This window comes from Littorina saxatilis, linkage group LG12, assembly GCF_037325665.1.
Source record: "Littorina saxatilis isolate snail1 linkage group LG12, US_GU_Lsax_2.0, whole genome shotgun sequence".
NCBI lineage: Eukaryota > Metazoa > Mollusca > Gastropoda > Littorinimorpha > Littorinidae > Littorina > Littorina saxatilis.
Window position 1 is genome coordinate 12829455 of NC_090256.1, and position 14632 is coordinate 12844086.

A 14632-nucleotide genomic window follows, 5' to 3' on the forward strand; every position below is an offset into this window, starting at 1 on the left:
TCTCTGATTCTAGCAGACGATCTCTCCAATGTTTAACACAAAATCATCTCTCTTTCTTTCTTTCTTTCTTTATTTGGTGTTTAACGTCGTTTTCAACCACGAAGGTTATATCGCGACGGGAAAAGGGGGGAGATGAATAGAGCCACTTGTCAATTGTTTCCCAGCGAACTCACCAAAGACATCAGAGTCGAGGGTCGAGACATCAACATGGTGGCGAAGGACTTCAACATGAGCATCCTCAGAGCAGCGCATGAGTCCATTCCCAGGGGTGCCAGGAGAGACTATAAGCCCTACTGGAGCAATGAATTGCAGGAACTGGATGATGATCTGGCAGACGCCAGAAGGGAAGCAGAAGTCAACCCGTCACAAAACAACAACATCCGCCTCCAGGAAGCCAAAGCCAAATTTCTCAAAAAGAAGCTACAGGCAAGACGGAGAAGCTGGCAAGAGAAAACAAGCTCTCTGAACCTTGAGAAGGATGGCAGAAAGCTCTGGAGGCTCACCAAGCAGTTGAATGATGAGAACACCAGCAGAGGAAAGATCACATTAGAAGAGAACGAGAAGGTGCTAACTGGAAAGCATGCTGCCAACCAATTTGCTGAAAGCTATGCAGCTGAGAGCAACCTCCATGTTAGCCCCGAGAAACAGAGAGAAGCAAGAAGAGAGAAAAGAGAGAGACCTGCCAGACAGTCGACAGTGGACGCCATGAGTCAACCACTCACACTCCACGAGCTGCACTCAGCTCTGAAAAAGTCAAAGGCGAAGAAGTCCCCTGGCCCAGACGGCATCACCAACGAGATGCTAACCCACCTTGGTAGCGCAGCAGAGAACAAGCTACTCGAGGTCTTCAACAGCAGCTGGCAAGAAGGATCGCTACCACAACTCTGGCGAGAAGCGATCATGATCCCCATCTTAAAAAAAGGGAAGGATCCAAAGAAGGCCACCAGCTATCGCCCAATCAGCCTCACCAGCTGTGTTGTGAAGACCCTGGAGAGAATTGTGAACGAGCGCCTCAGGTGGTACCTGGAATCCAGGAACCTCCTCGCCCCTGAACAAGCTGGATTCCGACAGTTCCGCAGCACTGAAGATCAGGTCACTTACCTGGCGCAAGAAGTTGAAGATGCCTTTCAGGAACAGAAGCTGGTCTTCGTCACCTGGATAGATCTTCAGAAGGCCTTTGACAAGGTCTGGAAAGATGGACTCCTTGTAAAACTGCTGAGGAAAGGCGTGTCCAGCAACATGTACCAGTGGATTCGCTCTTACCTCTATAACCGCAGGGCAAGAGTTAACGTCGACCAGACCAAAAGCAAGAAGTTCCTCCTTCGTCATGGCGTCCCTCAGGGCGGAGTCCTCTCTCCCACACTCTTCCTTCTCTTCATCGACGATCTGGTGTCTGAGATGCCCAAGGGGATCAAAGCTGCTCTCTACGCAGACGACCTTGTGATCTGGTGCAAGGAGGAGCACGCAAGTACTGCCACCTACAGAATGCAGCAAGCGGCAGATAGGCTGAACGCATGGGCAGAAGATTGGTGCGTCTCCATCAACAAGGAGAAATCCTCCACCACCCTATTCACACTGTCGCCAAAGCAGAAAGCCGGAACCATTAGGCTTGGTGGAACTCCTCTGAGAGAGGATGAAGAAGCAACGTACCTTGGTGTCACCTTTGATAGACGGCAGACCTGGAAACCACACATTGCACAGGCAGAGACGAAGGCCCGGCGCAAGCTAGCCATACTCAGGAAGCTGGCAGGTACCACCTGGGGAGCGAACGAGAAGATACTGAAGACAGTATACCAGGGAACAATCAGACCCCACCTCGAGTACGGCTCCACAGCGTGGTCAACCTCAGCCAAGACAAACCTGCAGACCCTTGACCGTGTGCAAAACCAGGCCCTCCGACTCATCACTGGTGCAATGAAATCCACGCCCATCAAGGAAATGGAGAAGCTTACCACCATCCAACCCCTCTGTCAGAGAAGAGAAGCCAAGACTATGGTACAGGCCGAGAAGCTCAAGTGCCTACCCGACCACCCCATGAAGCACAGACTGAGCAACCTCACCAAGAACCGGCTCAAACGGAGCAGTTTTGTACACGAGAGCAAGAGACTTTCTCGACAGTACAGGGAAGTCCTCCCACAGAACACTCTACCTCTGACTCAAGAAGAAGAGGAAACCCCCAAGGCAACAGAGAAACCAGGCATCCAGATCTGCACCAGTGTTCCACATGTTACCTCAGGAGAAGATCAGAATGACACAGCTCGACAGGCACTCACCTTAGCCCTGATCGACGAACAGTACCCAAAAGAGGCGTGGATCCATGTATACACCGATGGATCAGCAACTAACGCCGTGCTCAATGGAGGTGCAGGCATTCTCATCCAGTTCCCTGGGGGACATACAGCTACATCCAGCGTTGCCACTGGCAAACACTGCACAAACTATAAAGCAGAAGCAGAAGCTCTCATGCAGGCCGCCTCCTTGGTTCAGGACTCCGCAGACCCTTGCTACCAAGTTGTCTTCCTCTCGGACGCCCTTTCAGTCCTTCAGGCCCTAGAGAACGACAAACTCCCACAGCTGGCCAAAGCATTACAGATGGTCAGACAAACCAGAAGAGTTGTCCTCCAGTGGATACCAGCACACTGTGGGATACCAGGAAATGAAAGGGCAGATGAGCTGGCGAAAGAAGGAGCCGTGGAAGACCAACCTGAAAACAGTGTCAGCTTTAGTGAGCAGAAGACAATCATCAAGGCATTGATGAGGCCAAGGACAAACAGAGATGACTACCACACAATGTCCAGAGAGCAGCAAGTCAACCTCATCAGGCTGCGTACTGGCCACAACAGGCTCAATGCTCACATGAACCGAAAGTTCAAGCTGGCGCCATCACCAACCTGTGCCTGCGGTCAAGAAGACCAAACAGCGGAACACATCTTACAGCGATGTCCCTTACTAGATGAGGAACGAAAAGAAGTGTGGCCGTCACCAACTCCCTTGCAGACCAAACTATACGGCAGTCGACAGGAGTTGGAGAAAACAACAACATTTATCACCAGTGCTGGACTGATTGTGTAACCTCTGCGAACGCCAAGAAGAAGAAGAAGTCAATTGTTTCTTGTTCACAAAAGCACTAATCAAAAATTTGCTCCAGGGGCTTGCAACGTAGTACAATGTACGACATGCTGGGGAGCATCGGGTAAATTCTTCCCCCTAACCCGCGGGAGGTGACGTAATGCTAAACATCCGGTTATCTCGAGTTTTCTCCGTAATACATGTCCGTGGGTTTTTCAATGTTCGGTTATTTCCGTGGCTTCATGCGGAAAGGGAACCGTCGTCTGCAATCAACGACATAGACCATTCTGGTACTTGTTGCTGACAAAAACATGATTTTAACACAGAATTTAATGTCAGAATAGCTATATAAACGCTATTGTGTTTTCATCGTAGCAATAGGGTCCGATATTTAGACTCGAACAAGTAGGGGAAGGGCTCCTAATATGGACCGGCTCCTAATATGGACCACCTCCTGTTCTGACAAACTAACGGCGCTAGAGCGCTCAAAACAATTTCATTCGCTTTATTCACCCTCTCTGAATAACTTGCACATGTCAAAACAGTTGCAGAAACACAAACCTCAAAACCGTTAGGCTTTTTCGCTTTTTTTCACTTTTGGCAGCGTTCACTCTAAATTTGCCGCCTAAAACGGACTCGTTTCTGTCCACAGCCAAAACTGTCATTACACAAAAATGGCTATATATGACAGCTAAGACAGTATTTGTTACATTTTAACAGTGTACCACCTTCAACAAATCGAAGAAAATAAAAACTAAGGCAATTTTAATTAATTCATTAAGAAGCTTGCTGAAAATAACCTATAACTAGCCCTCGAGATTTCAAAAAAATAATATAACAAATAGTCTTTTTTTTTTTTGGAAGTTGATAATTACTTATTTTCACTCTGTTTTTGATAAGCTTCTTCAGTTTCCTGGTGTGCTTCAAATAATGCTCTCATCAACCCGAAACAGCTCAATCTAAAGCATATTTGCACACAAAGTTGTATCATGTTATTTTGAAGTATAGGGGGCTTTTTACAGTGATTCGTGAAGGCCGCTTCACTGGTCCATATTGGGCGCCCAGGCTCCTAATATGGACCATTTGTGATTTTTTTCTGTATTTAATTTTTGCTGAAGGTCTATCAAAGCTATTTCACTCTTATTAGGCCTAACTGTTAAACTAAGAGAGAAGGACTACCAACCACAAAATGAAACTTCTTCGCAAGAAAACAAGCTAGTTATCAGCAATAAACAAAAAGTGGTCCATATTAGGGGCCCTTCCCCTATAATGCGACTCGTCTTCGACTCGTCGGCATTATACTTGTCTCGTCTAAATATCGGGCCCGCTGAAAACACAATAGCTGTTAATATCGTTACATGAATCAAAGCTGGTCCATATTCTACAATCTGACAAAAGAAAAGGGAAATCGAAACTGGGCAAAAGGGAAATAACTCTGACAAGCCAAAACAACTCCCGAAGAGCGCTTCAAACGAGAATATTGTAGCTGCTGTGTCAAAATTTAAGAACTTAGATTAACAAGAAGAGCAAACGCTCGATCGAGTCACTTTCGCAGTTCTGAATATTATATGAGGCATCAGATGGACAGGAAGAAATTGCTATTCACAACATAATGAGTCACGTTCACATAAAATTTGAGCCCGGTCACTTTTATAGTTTCCGAGAAAAGCCCAACGTTAAGTTGTGTGTTGCCGAACAGAAAAGGCTAGTTATCTCCCTTGTTTTTCTGATAACGTTCGTAAAAGGCTACAGATGTAAATACTTTGATGTAAAGAATAATCCTACAAAGTTTCAATCACATCCGATGAACTTTGTCAAAGATATAAAATGTCTAATTTTTCCTTTGACGCTGACCTGTGACCTTGAAAAAGGTCAAAGGTCAACGAAACCATCGTTAAAGTGTAGAGGTCATTGGAGGTCACGACTAAACAAAATATGAGCCCGATCGCTTTGATAGTTTCCGAGAAAAGTTTGTCAAAGATATAAAATGTCTAATTTTTCCTTTGACGCTGACCTGTGACCTTGAAAAAGGTCAAAGGTCAACGAAACCATCGTTAAAGTGTAGAGGTCATTGGAGGTCACGACTAAACAAAATATGAGCCCGATCGCTGTGATAGTTTCCGAGAAAAGTCCAACGTTAAGGTGGTGTCTACGGACGGCCGGCCGGACGGCCGGCCGGACGGACGGCCGGACGGACGGCCGGCCGGACGGCCGGCCGGACAGACTAACACTGACCGATTACATAGAGTCACTTTTTCTCAAGTGACTCAAAAAGTGTACACGCGAGTATAAAGTGCAAAATTTAAACTTTCAAATGGAACAGTCCTGAGAATTCTACTCAATGACCTTCCGCTTCAAAAGCTGGCCGCAAAATGGGTGCCTCATTAGCCGGCTAGGGTCCTCTTGCACGCGATCTGCTCAACCGTTGTGAACCCAGTAGACCCAGATTTCTTGTTTCTGTAGTCACCGATTATGAGACTTTCGTTTCCTTCTACTTTAGTGCCAGAGAACACAGAAACAAAGAGGGTCTATACCAAAATGACGAGATGCATCACATTGTAAGCGAGGTTTTCAAAGCAAAAACAGCGCTATTCGCTGTATTTTGTTACCACGAAGGTCCCGTTGCTGTCGATATTCTGTCTACTAACAGCACTGTCATTGTCACGTACAATGCAGAAACCTTTTTACTCAAACTTACTTACGAGTTTAGCAGTCAGCGATGAAACTGCGAACCCCAGACTGTCCTTCTCCTTCATGAAAATGCCAGTCTCCACAAAAAAGGGCAGTAACTCCATTCCTAAAAGACCAAATGATCCCATTTTTGCCTCACATAATTATTCTTCAGACCTGGTTACACCCCTTGTGATTCTCGTTATACCCTTTTTAAAAATCAGACTTTTTGCCAGCAAGTTTCACTGCACCCATGACCGTCAAATCAGATCTCAAAGGCAACGCCAAAAAAGGCCACCTCAAGGCCTCTTCTGATTGGCTTAGGGACTTGTGACTTTGCATCGTTGTATGAGAATAGTAGTTCTAATGACTGCTGTATTTTGGGCCAGGTACGCCAAACAGCCTCTGCGCAAATCACATTTGATCATTTTGTTTGGATCATACCTCGTAGATGTTACATTCAACAAGTCGCATTCCAGCAACAACAACAACAAAAAACAAAACAAAAATAATGCATCCTGTACCTGTATCGTGTGCTGCCCCGCACAACCATAACAGTCACAAAATCCGAACAGCATTACATGTTGCATTCAACCACTTGCATTCAACTTTTCATGTAGCGCGTAACTCCCCCCTCACCTTTGGCTTCCGAGCAGACACCCAGGAAACCGTTGTCAGCGGTATGCACCCTGAACAAAGGTCTGACACCGTACGTGTCCCTGCCCAGTATCACCTTGCGGTTGGCAGTGTCCATAATACAGAATGCAAAGACTCCGTCCAGCTGGGCAGCCATAGCGTCCGGCCCCTCCACCCGCAGCTTGTCGTAGAGGTGGATCATGGGCTCTCCATCACAGTTTGTGCTGACGTTCAGCTTGAAGTCCTTGTCAAGCTATAGAGCAAAACATCAGGACAGAATGACAGAGAGACTGTTGGGTAAATTCAAGAATAGTGTCCCAAATTCAAGGAAGCTATTGCGAGGTACTAAACTTTACAGCGAGAAGCGTTGATGGCAGTGTGTTGAAACAGTTGCACAATCGTGCTGAAAAGCGATCATTAATTTTGAAATTCGATTCATTCTGTAAACTGTATTAGCATGTTCAAGGGACATAACCACATGGCGGACTGTTGACGGACAAAAATACACTGTTCTTGGATTATTCCGACTGGTTTATTTTAGGTGTCAAGCTTTGCTGGCTTTTGTGTGTTTTGACTCACTGACTCATTGTGAAACTCACCAGCTTGTGGCAGATCCCGCCGTTGTATATGAGCCAGATGGTGGAGTGGCTGTTTTGGCTCAGAGGCTATTGTGTGTTTGTGGTGGGTTTTTTTTTTAACTCACCGGCTTGTGGTTGTAGATCACGGCGTTTCAATGAGCCAGATGGAAGGGTGGGTGTGTTATATTATATATATATATAGAAAGATAATACTACATGGCTTGCTGTGGCGTACCAGATTTACACGAGGTGGTTTTTTTTCTCTCAAATATTGACCTGCGAGCGAAAGCGAGCTTTTCAATATTTGAAAAAGCAACGAGTGTTAATCTGGTACGACACTGCAAGCCATGTAAAACTATTTTTATCCTACATACTGTACTTAACGTATGTGAATTGTACTCAAAACGTCCCTCAGTCGAGACGTACAAATTGAAGACGCTTCTATTGGAACCTCGATCTCTTCCAAAGCCTTGTGCAAACTTTGACGTCAAAGAAAAATAACTTCAGACTAGAAAGTGTAGCGTGACGTGTTTGTTCTTCTAGGGGAAACAGCAGGTGCAAAAGTGTTTCCTGAATGACGTTTGTCTCGGTGACTTTCGCATCATAAGCAGTGAAAAATCAGGGCCCTGCCAGACTAGTTTGACACGACCTCATTTACATAATATAAACATGTGTTGTTTGAACGATATTGTTATCTCATGAGTGGTCTCTCTGACGTATGTACGATAAACGTTGTTCGTATTTTTGACCAAAATATGACATTTTACACAGATCGAGACAGTGTTCCTCCGAGATGGCGCGGTCAAGGTAAACGGTGACTGTCCATGCCAATCAATCAATCAATCAATGAGTCTTATATCGCGCATATTCCGTGGGTACAGTTCTAGGCGCTCTGCAGTGATGCCGTGTGAGATGAAATTTTATACGGCCAGTAGATTGCAGCCATTTCGGCGCATATTTACCTTTCACGGCCTATTATTCCAAGTCACACGGGTATGGTAGACAATTATTAACTGTGCCTAAGCAATTTTGCCAGGAAAGACCCTTTTGTCAATCGTGGGATCTTTAACGTGCACACCCAATGTAGTGTACACGGGGGGAGGTTCGGACACCGAAGAGAGTCTGCACACAAAGTTGACTCTGTGAAATAAATTTCCGCCGAACCTGGGATCGAACTCACGCTGACAGCGGCCAACTGAATACAAATCCAGCGCGCTACCAACTGAGCTATATCCCCGCCCGTGTCGAGATCTGTGTACGTGTAAATAACAGCTATTGTGTTTTCAGCGTGGCAATAGGGTCCGATATTTAGACGAGACAAGTATAATGCCGACGAGTCGAAGACGAGTCGCATTATACTTGTTCGAGTCTAAATATCGGACCCTATTGCTACGCTGAAAATACAATAGCGATTGTATAGCTGTTCTGACCTTAATTTGTTGTTCCAAACTTACAAAATGACAGTTTTTGCGTCGATGCGTTGATCTCAGGTTTTGATAGCAGACGCCGTTTCTTATGCGCATTAGTTTTGCGCAGGCGCCACACTGACTTTGGAAAAAAACCTCGATTTGACAACACAGCTGTTAAACAGCGTTTTATTTGTTCATTCGTATACAACAAAAAGAAGTTTGAGTTTTTTTAATTTTGAACAAGACTACTTATGAAGAAGACCAAAACATAACATCAACGGAAAACTAGAAGCAACTGAAGAACTAGGATGCAACAAGGGGAGGAGAAGAGAACAGCCTGCTAATCCGTACAACGCGAGCAGACGACAGCGAAGTTTTCAGTTTGGGTGAATGGCATTTATACTTGTCTCGTCATGAAGCGAATTTTTCAACCTCAGTTATAAACGACTACATGAAAGTTAGTGCAATGGGTTGTACATCAATACTTCAGAGGGGAAGTGGGGTATTAAGTGTGGAGTTACGAGATAAGAAAAGCCGAATGCAAAACTTTATATAACCGAAACTTCAAAGGAACTACTTACTTCATATTTGGGACACGCGGATTAACCCGCAGATCAAAACACACGTCTGCCAAACTGTAAAAATGAAGCGATTTGCAGATCTATCTCGGGAAGAAATTGAAAACAAAAGACAACTTTTAACTCCGATCGAATACCAACACACTTCAGCTGAACAAAAGATGAACATAGGAGACACCCTCCATCAGCATATATTGCAGGCAACACACAACTCCAAGTTTTGCCGCGGCCAAATTCAAACCCCTAGCGAAGTTCACTCAGCTCTGTCGCACACACAGCCACCGGCCAAGTCGATATGCGCGGGGCAAGTAGTTTCGACATGTCCTTTAAAGATATGAATTTCTTCCTCAGTGCAGAAAATAAACCTGACATGCCACCATCCACAACAATGCAAGTTCTGCCTACTTTCCACAACTGTACCATAAACAACTTGAACATCACAATAAGACCAAACGTGTTGATTGTCTCTGCTGTTAACCCCACAAACTAACTCAATGAACTCGTCCAGTCTTGATCGCGAGACAGGGTGACGACAAGTGTGTACAACGGTTACAGACACTGCCGGTGCAAAGAGATGTAGCAATGTTTATTTGATGTTCATGAATTTTCCGTTCCTTTGATTATGGTCTGAACAAAATGTGGCGACAATCAAATATTCTAATGTTAATTGAAGGAGTTAAATAAACTTTTAAAGTTGCACTATTTTTGTGGCGCATTGAAGTGTGTGTGTTTGGTGTAAACAGGTGTTCTTGGTGTGTGTGTTTGATTGCATGTGTGTGTGCTCGCTCAATCGTCAACACAACAACAAAGTCAGTACCTGAAAGGAATTCGATCGATACATAAATGTTATTTGCGTTTTTGACCAAAATAGAAAACGCAAGTAACGACTAGTGTCAGTCAGCAACAATGCTCACACAGGCACACAAAAACGGCTGTTCCGTTTTACTCCCCTGTTTGTACATCTTTCGACTTTGGGCATTTTGTGGTGTTTAGGGACAGAACATAATTGGTTTAGTCCTGTTTCATCGGGAAGTTAGCAGAAAAGGGTATGCTATCGACATTTGTAAAGCTGAACAACATTCCCGTGAAGAATTTCAAGTTGTCAGTGTATGCTGTTGTCGATTGTTAACATGGTGTGGTACAGATCATGGGTAAACCGGAACTATGCGTCTTTGTTATTGCCAATAATTATGCTTTTGGATATTGGCAAAAATGGCCGACTTCCATAGCATTATGCTTTGATGATGATGTTGAGACCATCCAATCACAGCCCCCGAATTTCCCCACGTGTCCATCAGAATAGCTATATTGTCATATGTTGGTCAAAAATACAAATATTAACATTAATGTATCGATCGATGTTTAGGTACAATTCCTTTTAGTTTTTACGATTAAACGCACGCAAACATACACTCTTTTGTAATCTCGGCTAGCCGCCTAAATATGAGTATGTGTCTGATTCTGACGTCACATGGCTCAATTCAAAGAAGGGAAATCCAATGCTCAATCGATACATTGTGTGTTTTGAACTCACCTGCTTGTGGTTGTAGATCTCGCCGTTGTAGATGAGCCAGATTTGGGGGTGGGTGTAAAGCCTCATCGGCTGCATGCCTAGCATGTCGTCCACGATGGACAGGCGGTGGAAGCCCAGGCAGCAGTTCTCGAAGTGCTGGATGTTCTCGATGCGGAAGGCGTCAGGGCCTCTGTGGCCGATCTTGTGGACGGCATGGCACTGCACCGACACGTCGTCCTCGCTACCGAACACTGCCCAGATTCCGCACATGGTGCTAGTTCTGCTTGGTAGACTTTTAGACTGGTGTAGCTCAAATGGTGCTAGTTCTGCTTGGTAGACTTTTAGACTGGTGTAGCTCAAATGGTGCTAGTTCTGCTTGGTAGACTTTTAGACTGGTGTAGCTCAAATGGTGCTAGTTCTGCTTGGTAGACTTTTAGACTGGTGTAGCTCAAATGGTTACACGGTGTAGATAGGTTTCCTTTGCTTGAGCGATAGTGTAGATCTGGACCCAATAGCTAAAGTGCTTGCTGTGCTATATCGGTTAACGTGCTATGAGTGATGCTTTCAGTCTGGATCCAATAGCTAAAGTGCTTGCTGTGCTATATCGGTTAACGTGCTATGAGTGATGCTTTCAGTCTGGATCCAATAGCTAAAGTGCTTAATGTGCTATATCGGTTAACGTGCTATGGGTGATGCTTTCAGTCTGGATCCGAAAAGGACTGCTTCGACGTGGGACGTGGTTGCTTCTCTTGTGAGAGTTTGGTGTGATAGATATTTTCGGATTAGAAAAGAGTTTCTTTCTTTCTTTTTTTCCACCTAAAGCGACGGTTTAGGCAACAATAAAAACCCGAATGATGTCCTGCTGAATCTTGATGAGATATAGGCTTAAAATGTCTTCTGTATTGAAAATTGTGACAAACAACCGCCGTGATTTCTGACTATAGTTGCTGCTGATTGTCTGTTCAAATATTATACTGCCGGTCCTCCTGTTTTGCAGTCTTCGCAAAGGTTATGATTTTCTCTCAAAATTATCTCTCCTTTTGGAAACTGAAAAAAGGGGGAAAAAAGATACATTTAAACATTTAACATTAAAAGGAAAAGAAAGACACAAAAAGACACCCGGCAGTCGGTTTCGATTAATCATTATCTCGATGTCCCGACGTTGCGTCATGCCCTGTTTCTGAGAGAAAGGAAAAGGCGGGGATATAGCTCAGTTGGTAGTGCGCTGGATTTGTATTCAGTTGGCCGCTGTCAGCGTGAGTTCGATCCCAGGTTAGGCGGAAATTTATTTCACAGAGTCAACTTTGTGTGCAGACTCTTTTCGGTGTCCGAACTCCCCCCCGTGTACACTAAAGATCCCACGATTGACAAAAGGGTCTTTCCTGGCAAACTTGCTTAGGCACAGTTAATAATTGTCTACCTATACCCGTGTGGCTTGGAATAATAGGCCGTGAAAGGTAAATATGCGCCGAGATGGCTGCAATCTACTGGCCTTATATAAAATTCCATCTCACACGGCATCATTGCAGAGCGCCTAGAACTGTACCCACGGAATATGCGCGATATAAGACTCATTGATTGATTGATTGAAGACAGCATTTTCCAGCACGGAATCTGCCCCTTACAAACAAAGCAAAACTTCACAAACCGCCATGCGCGATCGCTCGCTCGCTCGCACGGACGCACGCACGCACGCACGCCAGACAACAAATGCGTGATTACGATTCTCTTCAAAAGTAACAAGTCGCGTAAGGCAAAATAACAACATTTAGTCAAGCTGTCGAACTCACAGAATGAAACTGAACGCACTGCATTTTTTCGCCAAGACCGCATATACTCGTAGTTTCGTCAGTCCACCGCGCGTGGCAAAGGCAGTGAAATCGACAAGCCAGAATAGTGCGGTAATGGTCGCGCTGAGTAGGATAACACGCTTTTCTGTATCTCTATTCTTTTTTGCGTACTGAGTTTGTTTTTAATCCAAACATATCATATCATATATGTTTTTGGATTCAGGAACCGACAAGGAATAACAGGAAATTGTTTCTAAATCGATTTCGGACAATTAATTTTAATCATAATTTTCATATTTTTAATTTTCAGAGCTTGTTTGTAATCCAAATATAACATATGTATATGTTTTTGGAATCAGAAAATGACAAAGAATAAGATGAAATGGTTTTTGGATCGTTTAAAAAAAATTTAATGACAAGTTTCCGATTTTTAATGACCAAATTCATTAATTATTTTTTAAGCCACCAAGCTGAAATGCAATACCAAAGTCCGGCCTTCGTCGAAGATTGCTTTGCCAAAATTTCAATTAATTTGATTGAAAAATGAGGGTGTGACAGTGCCGCCTCAACTTTTACAAAAAGCCGGATAATACGTCATCAAAGACATTTATCGAAAAAATAAAAAAAGTGTCCGGGGATATCATTCCCAGGAACTCTCATGTCAATTTTCATAAAGATCGGTCCAGTAGTTTAGTCTGAATCGCTCTACACACACACACACACACACACACACACACACACACACACACACACACATACAGAAAGACAAACAACACACACACTGTAGGCCTATAGATTATACACTTACCCCCCCCCCCCCCCCGGCATCCCCTCACCGTTTGCCACCCCCATTATCCAAAGCCCAAGTTTATGTTTGATAGCAACACTGTCTTTAGAACTCACTACAACTGTCGTACGAAGAAGAAGAAGAACTCACTACAACTGACAGTCGAATATTGAACATAATCATAACTTGAGCGGCTTCCTACTGTGAAGAAGCTAGCTGACACTGACATTCATAGCTTTCAAGCGTTGATCCGTGGCGTTGTATACTGAGATGCGGTCGGGGCGGTTTGACAAGTGGATATTTGTCCAGCTGTGGCAGCTTTCATCACAGCATCAGACGCTACCCTTTAGAATCGTGACACTTTTCTCAAACGAGCACACCAGTCACTCCCATTATTCTAAAGTGTTTACAATAAACGGTGATTCCATAGCCTTCTTACTTCTACAATAGCCTATTTAACTGCTTTTACTGTACGAAACTTCGATCGACCGGCGTAGGCGCTCAAATACGCGACATTGCGAACTCTCGTGTTGCAAAGCCAGCCGGCTGCTGACACCGGTGTCAGGGTCAATAACAGTGACACCACACGCACACCAGTGGGGTAGGGATTGAGTTCGGAGGGGGGACTGCTGTCAAACGGGGCGTAGAATATCTTTGCTTCGGTGCAGTGCAGCGAACAGCAGATCGAGAGATCCGCTTTGGTTTCTGTGGACCGACTATGACAAGCCTTTGTGACCCAACAAAATCCTTCTTTAGTAAAGCCCCACTCCGCCTCACATGAGGTTTACGGAACGATGGAATCTTTCACACAATAAGCAATTCTAACCGAACACACGTGCAATAACATTTAACAGCATTAAATGACAAAGTTCGCTCACCGACCGGCTCAACCAAGGGAGTACCGCCACATCTAGTCTAAACATAGAATCAGTACTTCCCGATTCGCCTACCATGCGATCATGCATGCACACGTGTACGCGCCGTGCAAATAGTCGGGAAATCAATTTCTACACAATCACTACACAGTACACATTCTGCATGAATCTGTTAGAGACAAAAACACGAGAATGTGAGTTGGAAACAATGGAAATGCGAGAAAAGCTGGACTGTCAGACTTACCGGCGCTGGTCACAGTGGTACGGCTGGTAAACGAATGCGCGTGGCGATGATGCAATCCGGTGTAGGCCTGCTCGAATTTCTTATGGTTTCATCATTGACAGTTGATTGGCCTGCGTTTTAATAAAATAAATTCAAGGGCGGACAACAACAATAGGATTGCCTCTTTTTCAGGAAAGGCTGTGTATCCTTGACAGTATAGGTCTACCGCTTTTCAGTGAATGTCGACTGAGTGTATGCATTTTTTTTTGCACGCTGTTCGGCGGTGTCAATAGTGCGTGTTTGTGCTCGCGGCAGAACACAGGCCCCAGAAAGATTTTTTATTGAGGTCGGCTTTACTGGGCTGGCTTTTTGTGCTGGTGTTCATCTCAGAGAATGTACAGGTGTGCGTGTGTGTGTATGTGTATGTGTGTGTGTTTATGTGTGTGCGCGAGTGCGTACGTACGTGCGCACGTCAGTCAGTGTGTGTGTGTGTGTGTGTGTGCG

The 14632-nt window shown here is 44.6% G+C and overlaps 1 protein-coding gene across 1 annotated transcript in view; it reads right to left on the reverse strand.

Annotated features, from left to right (window-relative positions):
• The window catches only part of LOC138981267 (asparagine synthetase [glutamine-hydrolyzing]-like), a 33519-nt gene extending 19161 nt beyond the window's left edge, over positions 1-14358 (reverse strand). Inside the window, exons 1-3 of the mRNA XM_070354109.1 lie at positions 14150-14358; positions 10475-11500; positions 6379-6628 (exon numbers count right to left, since the gene is read on the reverse strand). Of these exons, the coding sequence (XP_070210210.1) occupies positions 6379-6628; positions 10475-10723 (499 nt within the window). The 5' untranslated portion in view covers positions 10724-11500; positions 14150-14358. The remainder of the gene's footprint in view (positions 1-6378; positions 6629-10474; positions 11501-14149) is intronic.
• Positions 14359-14632: the final 274 nt, after the last annotated feature.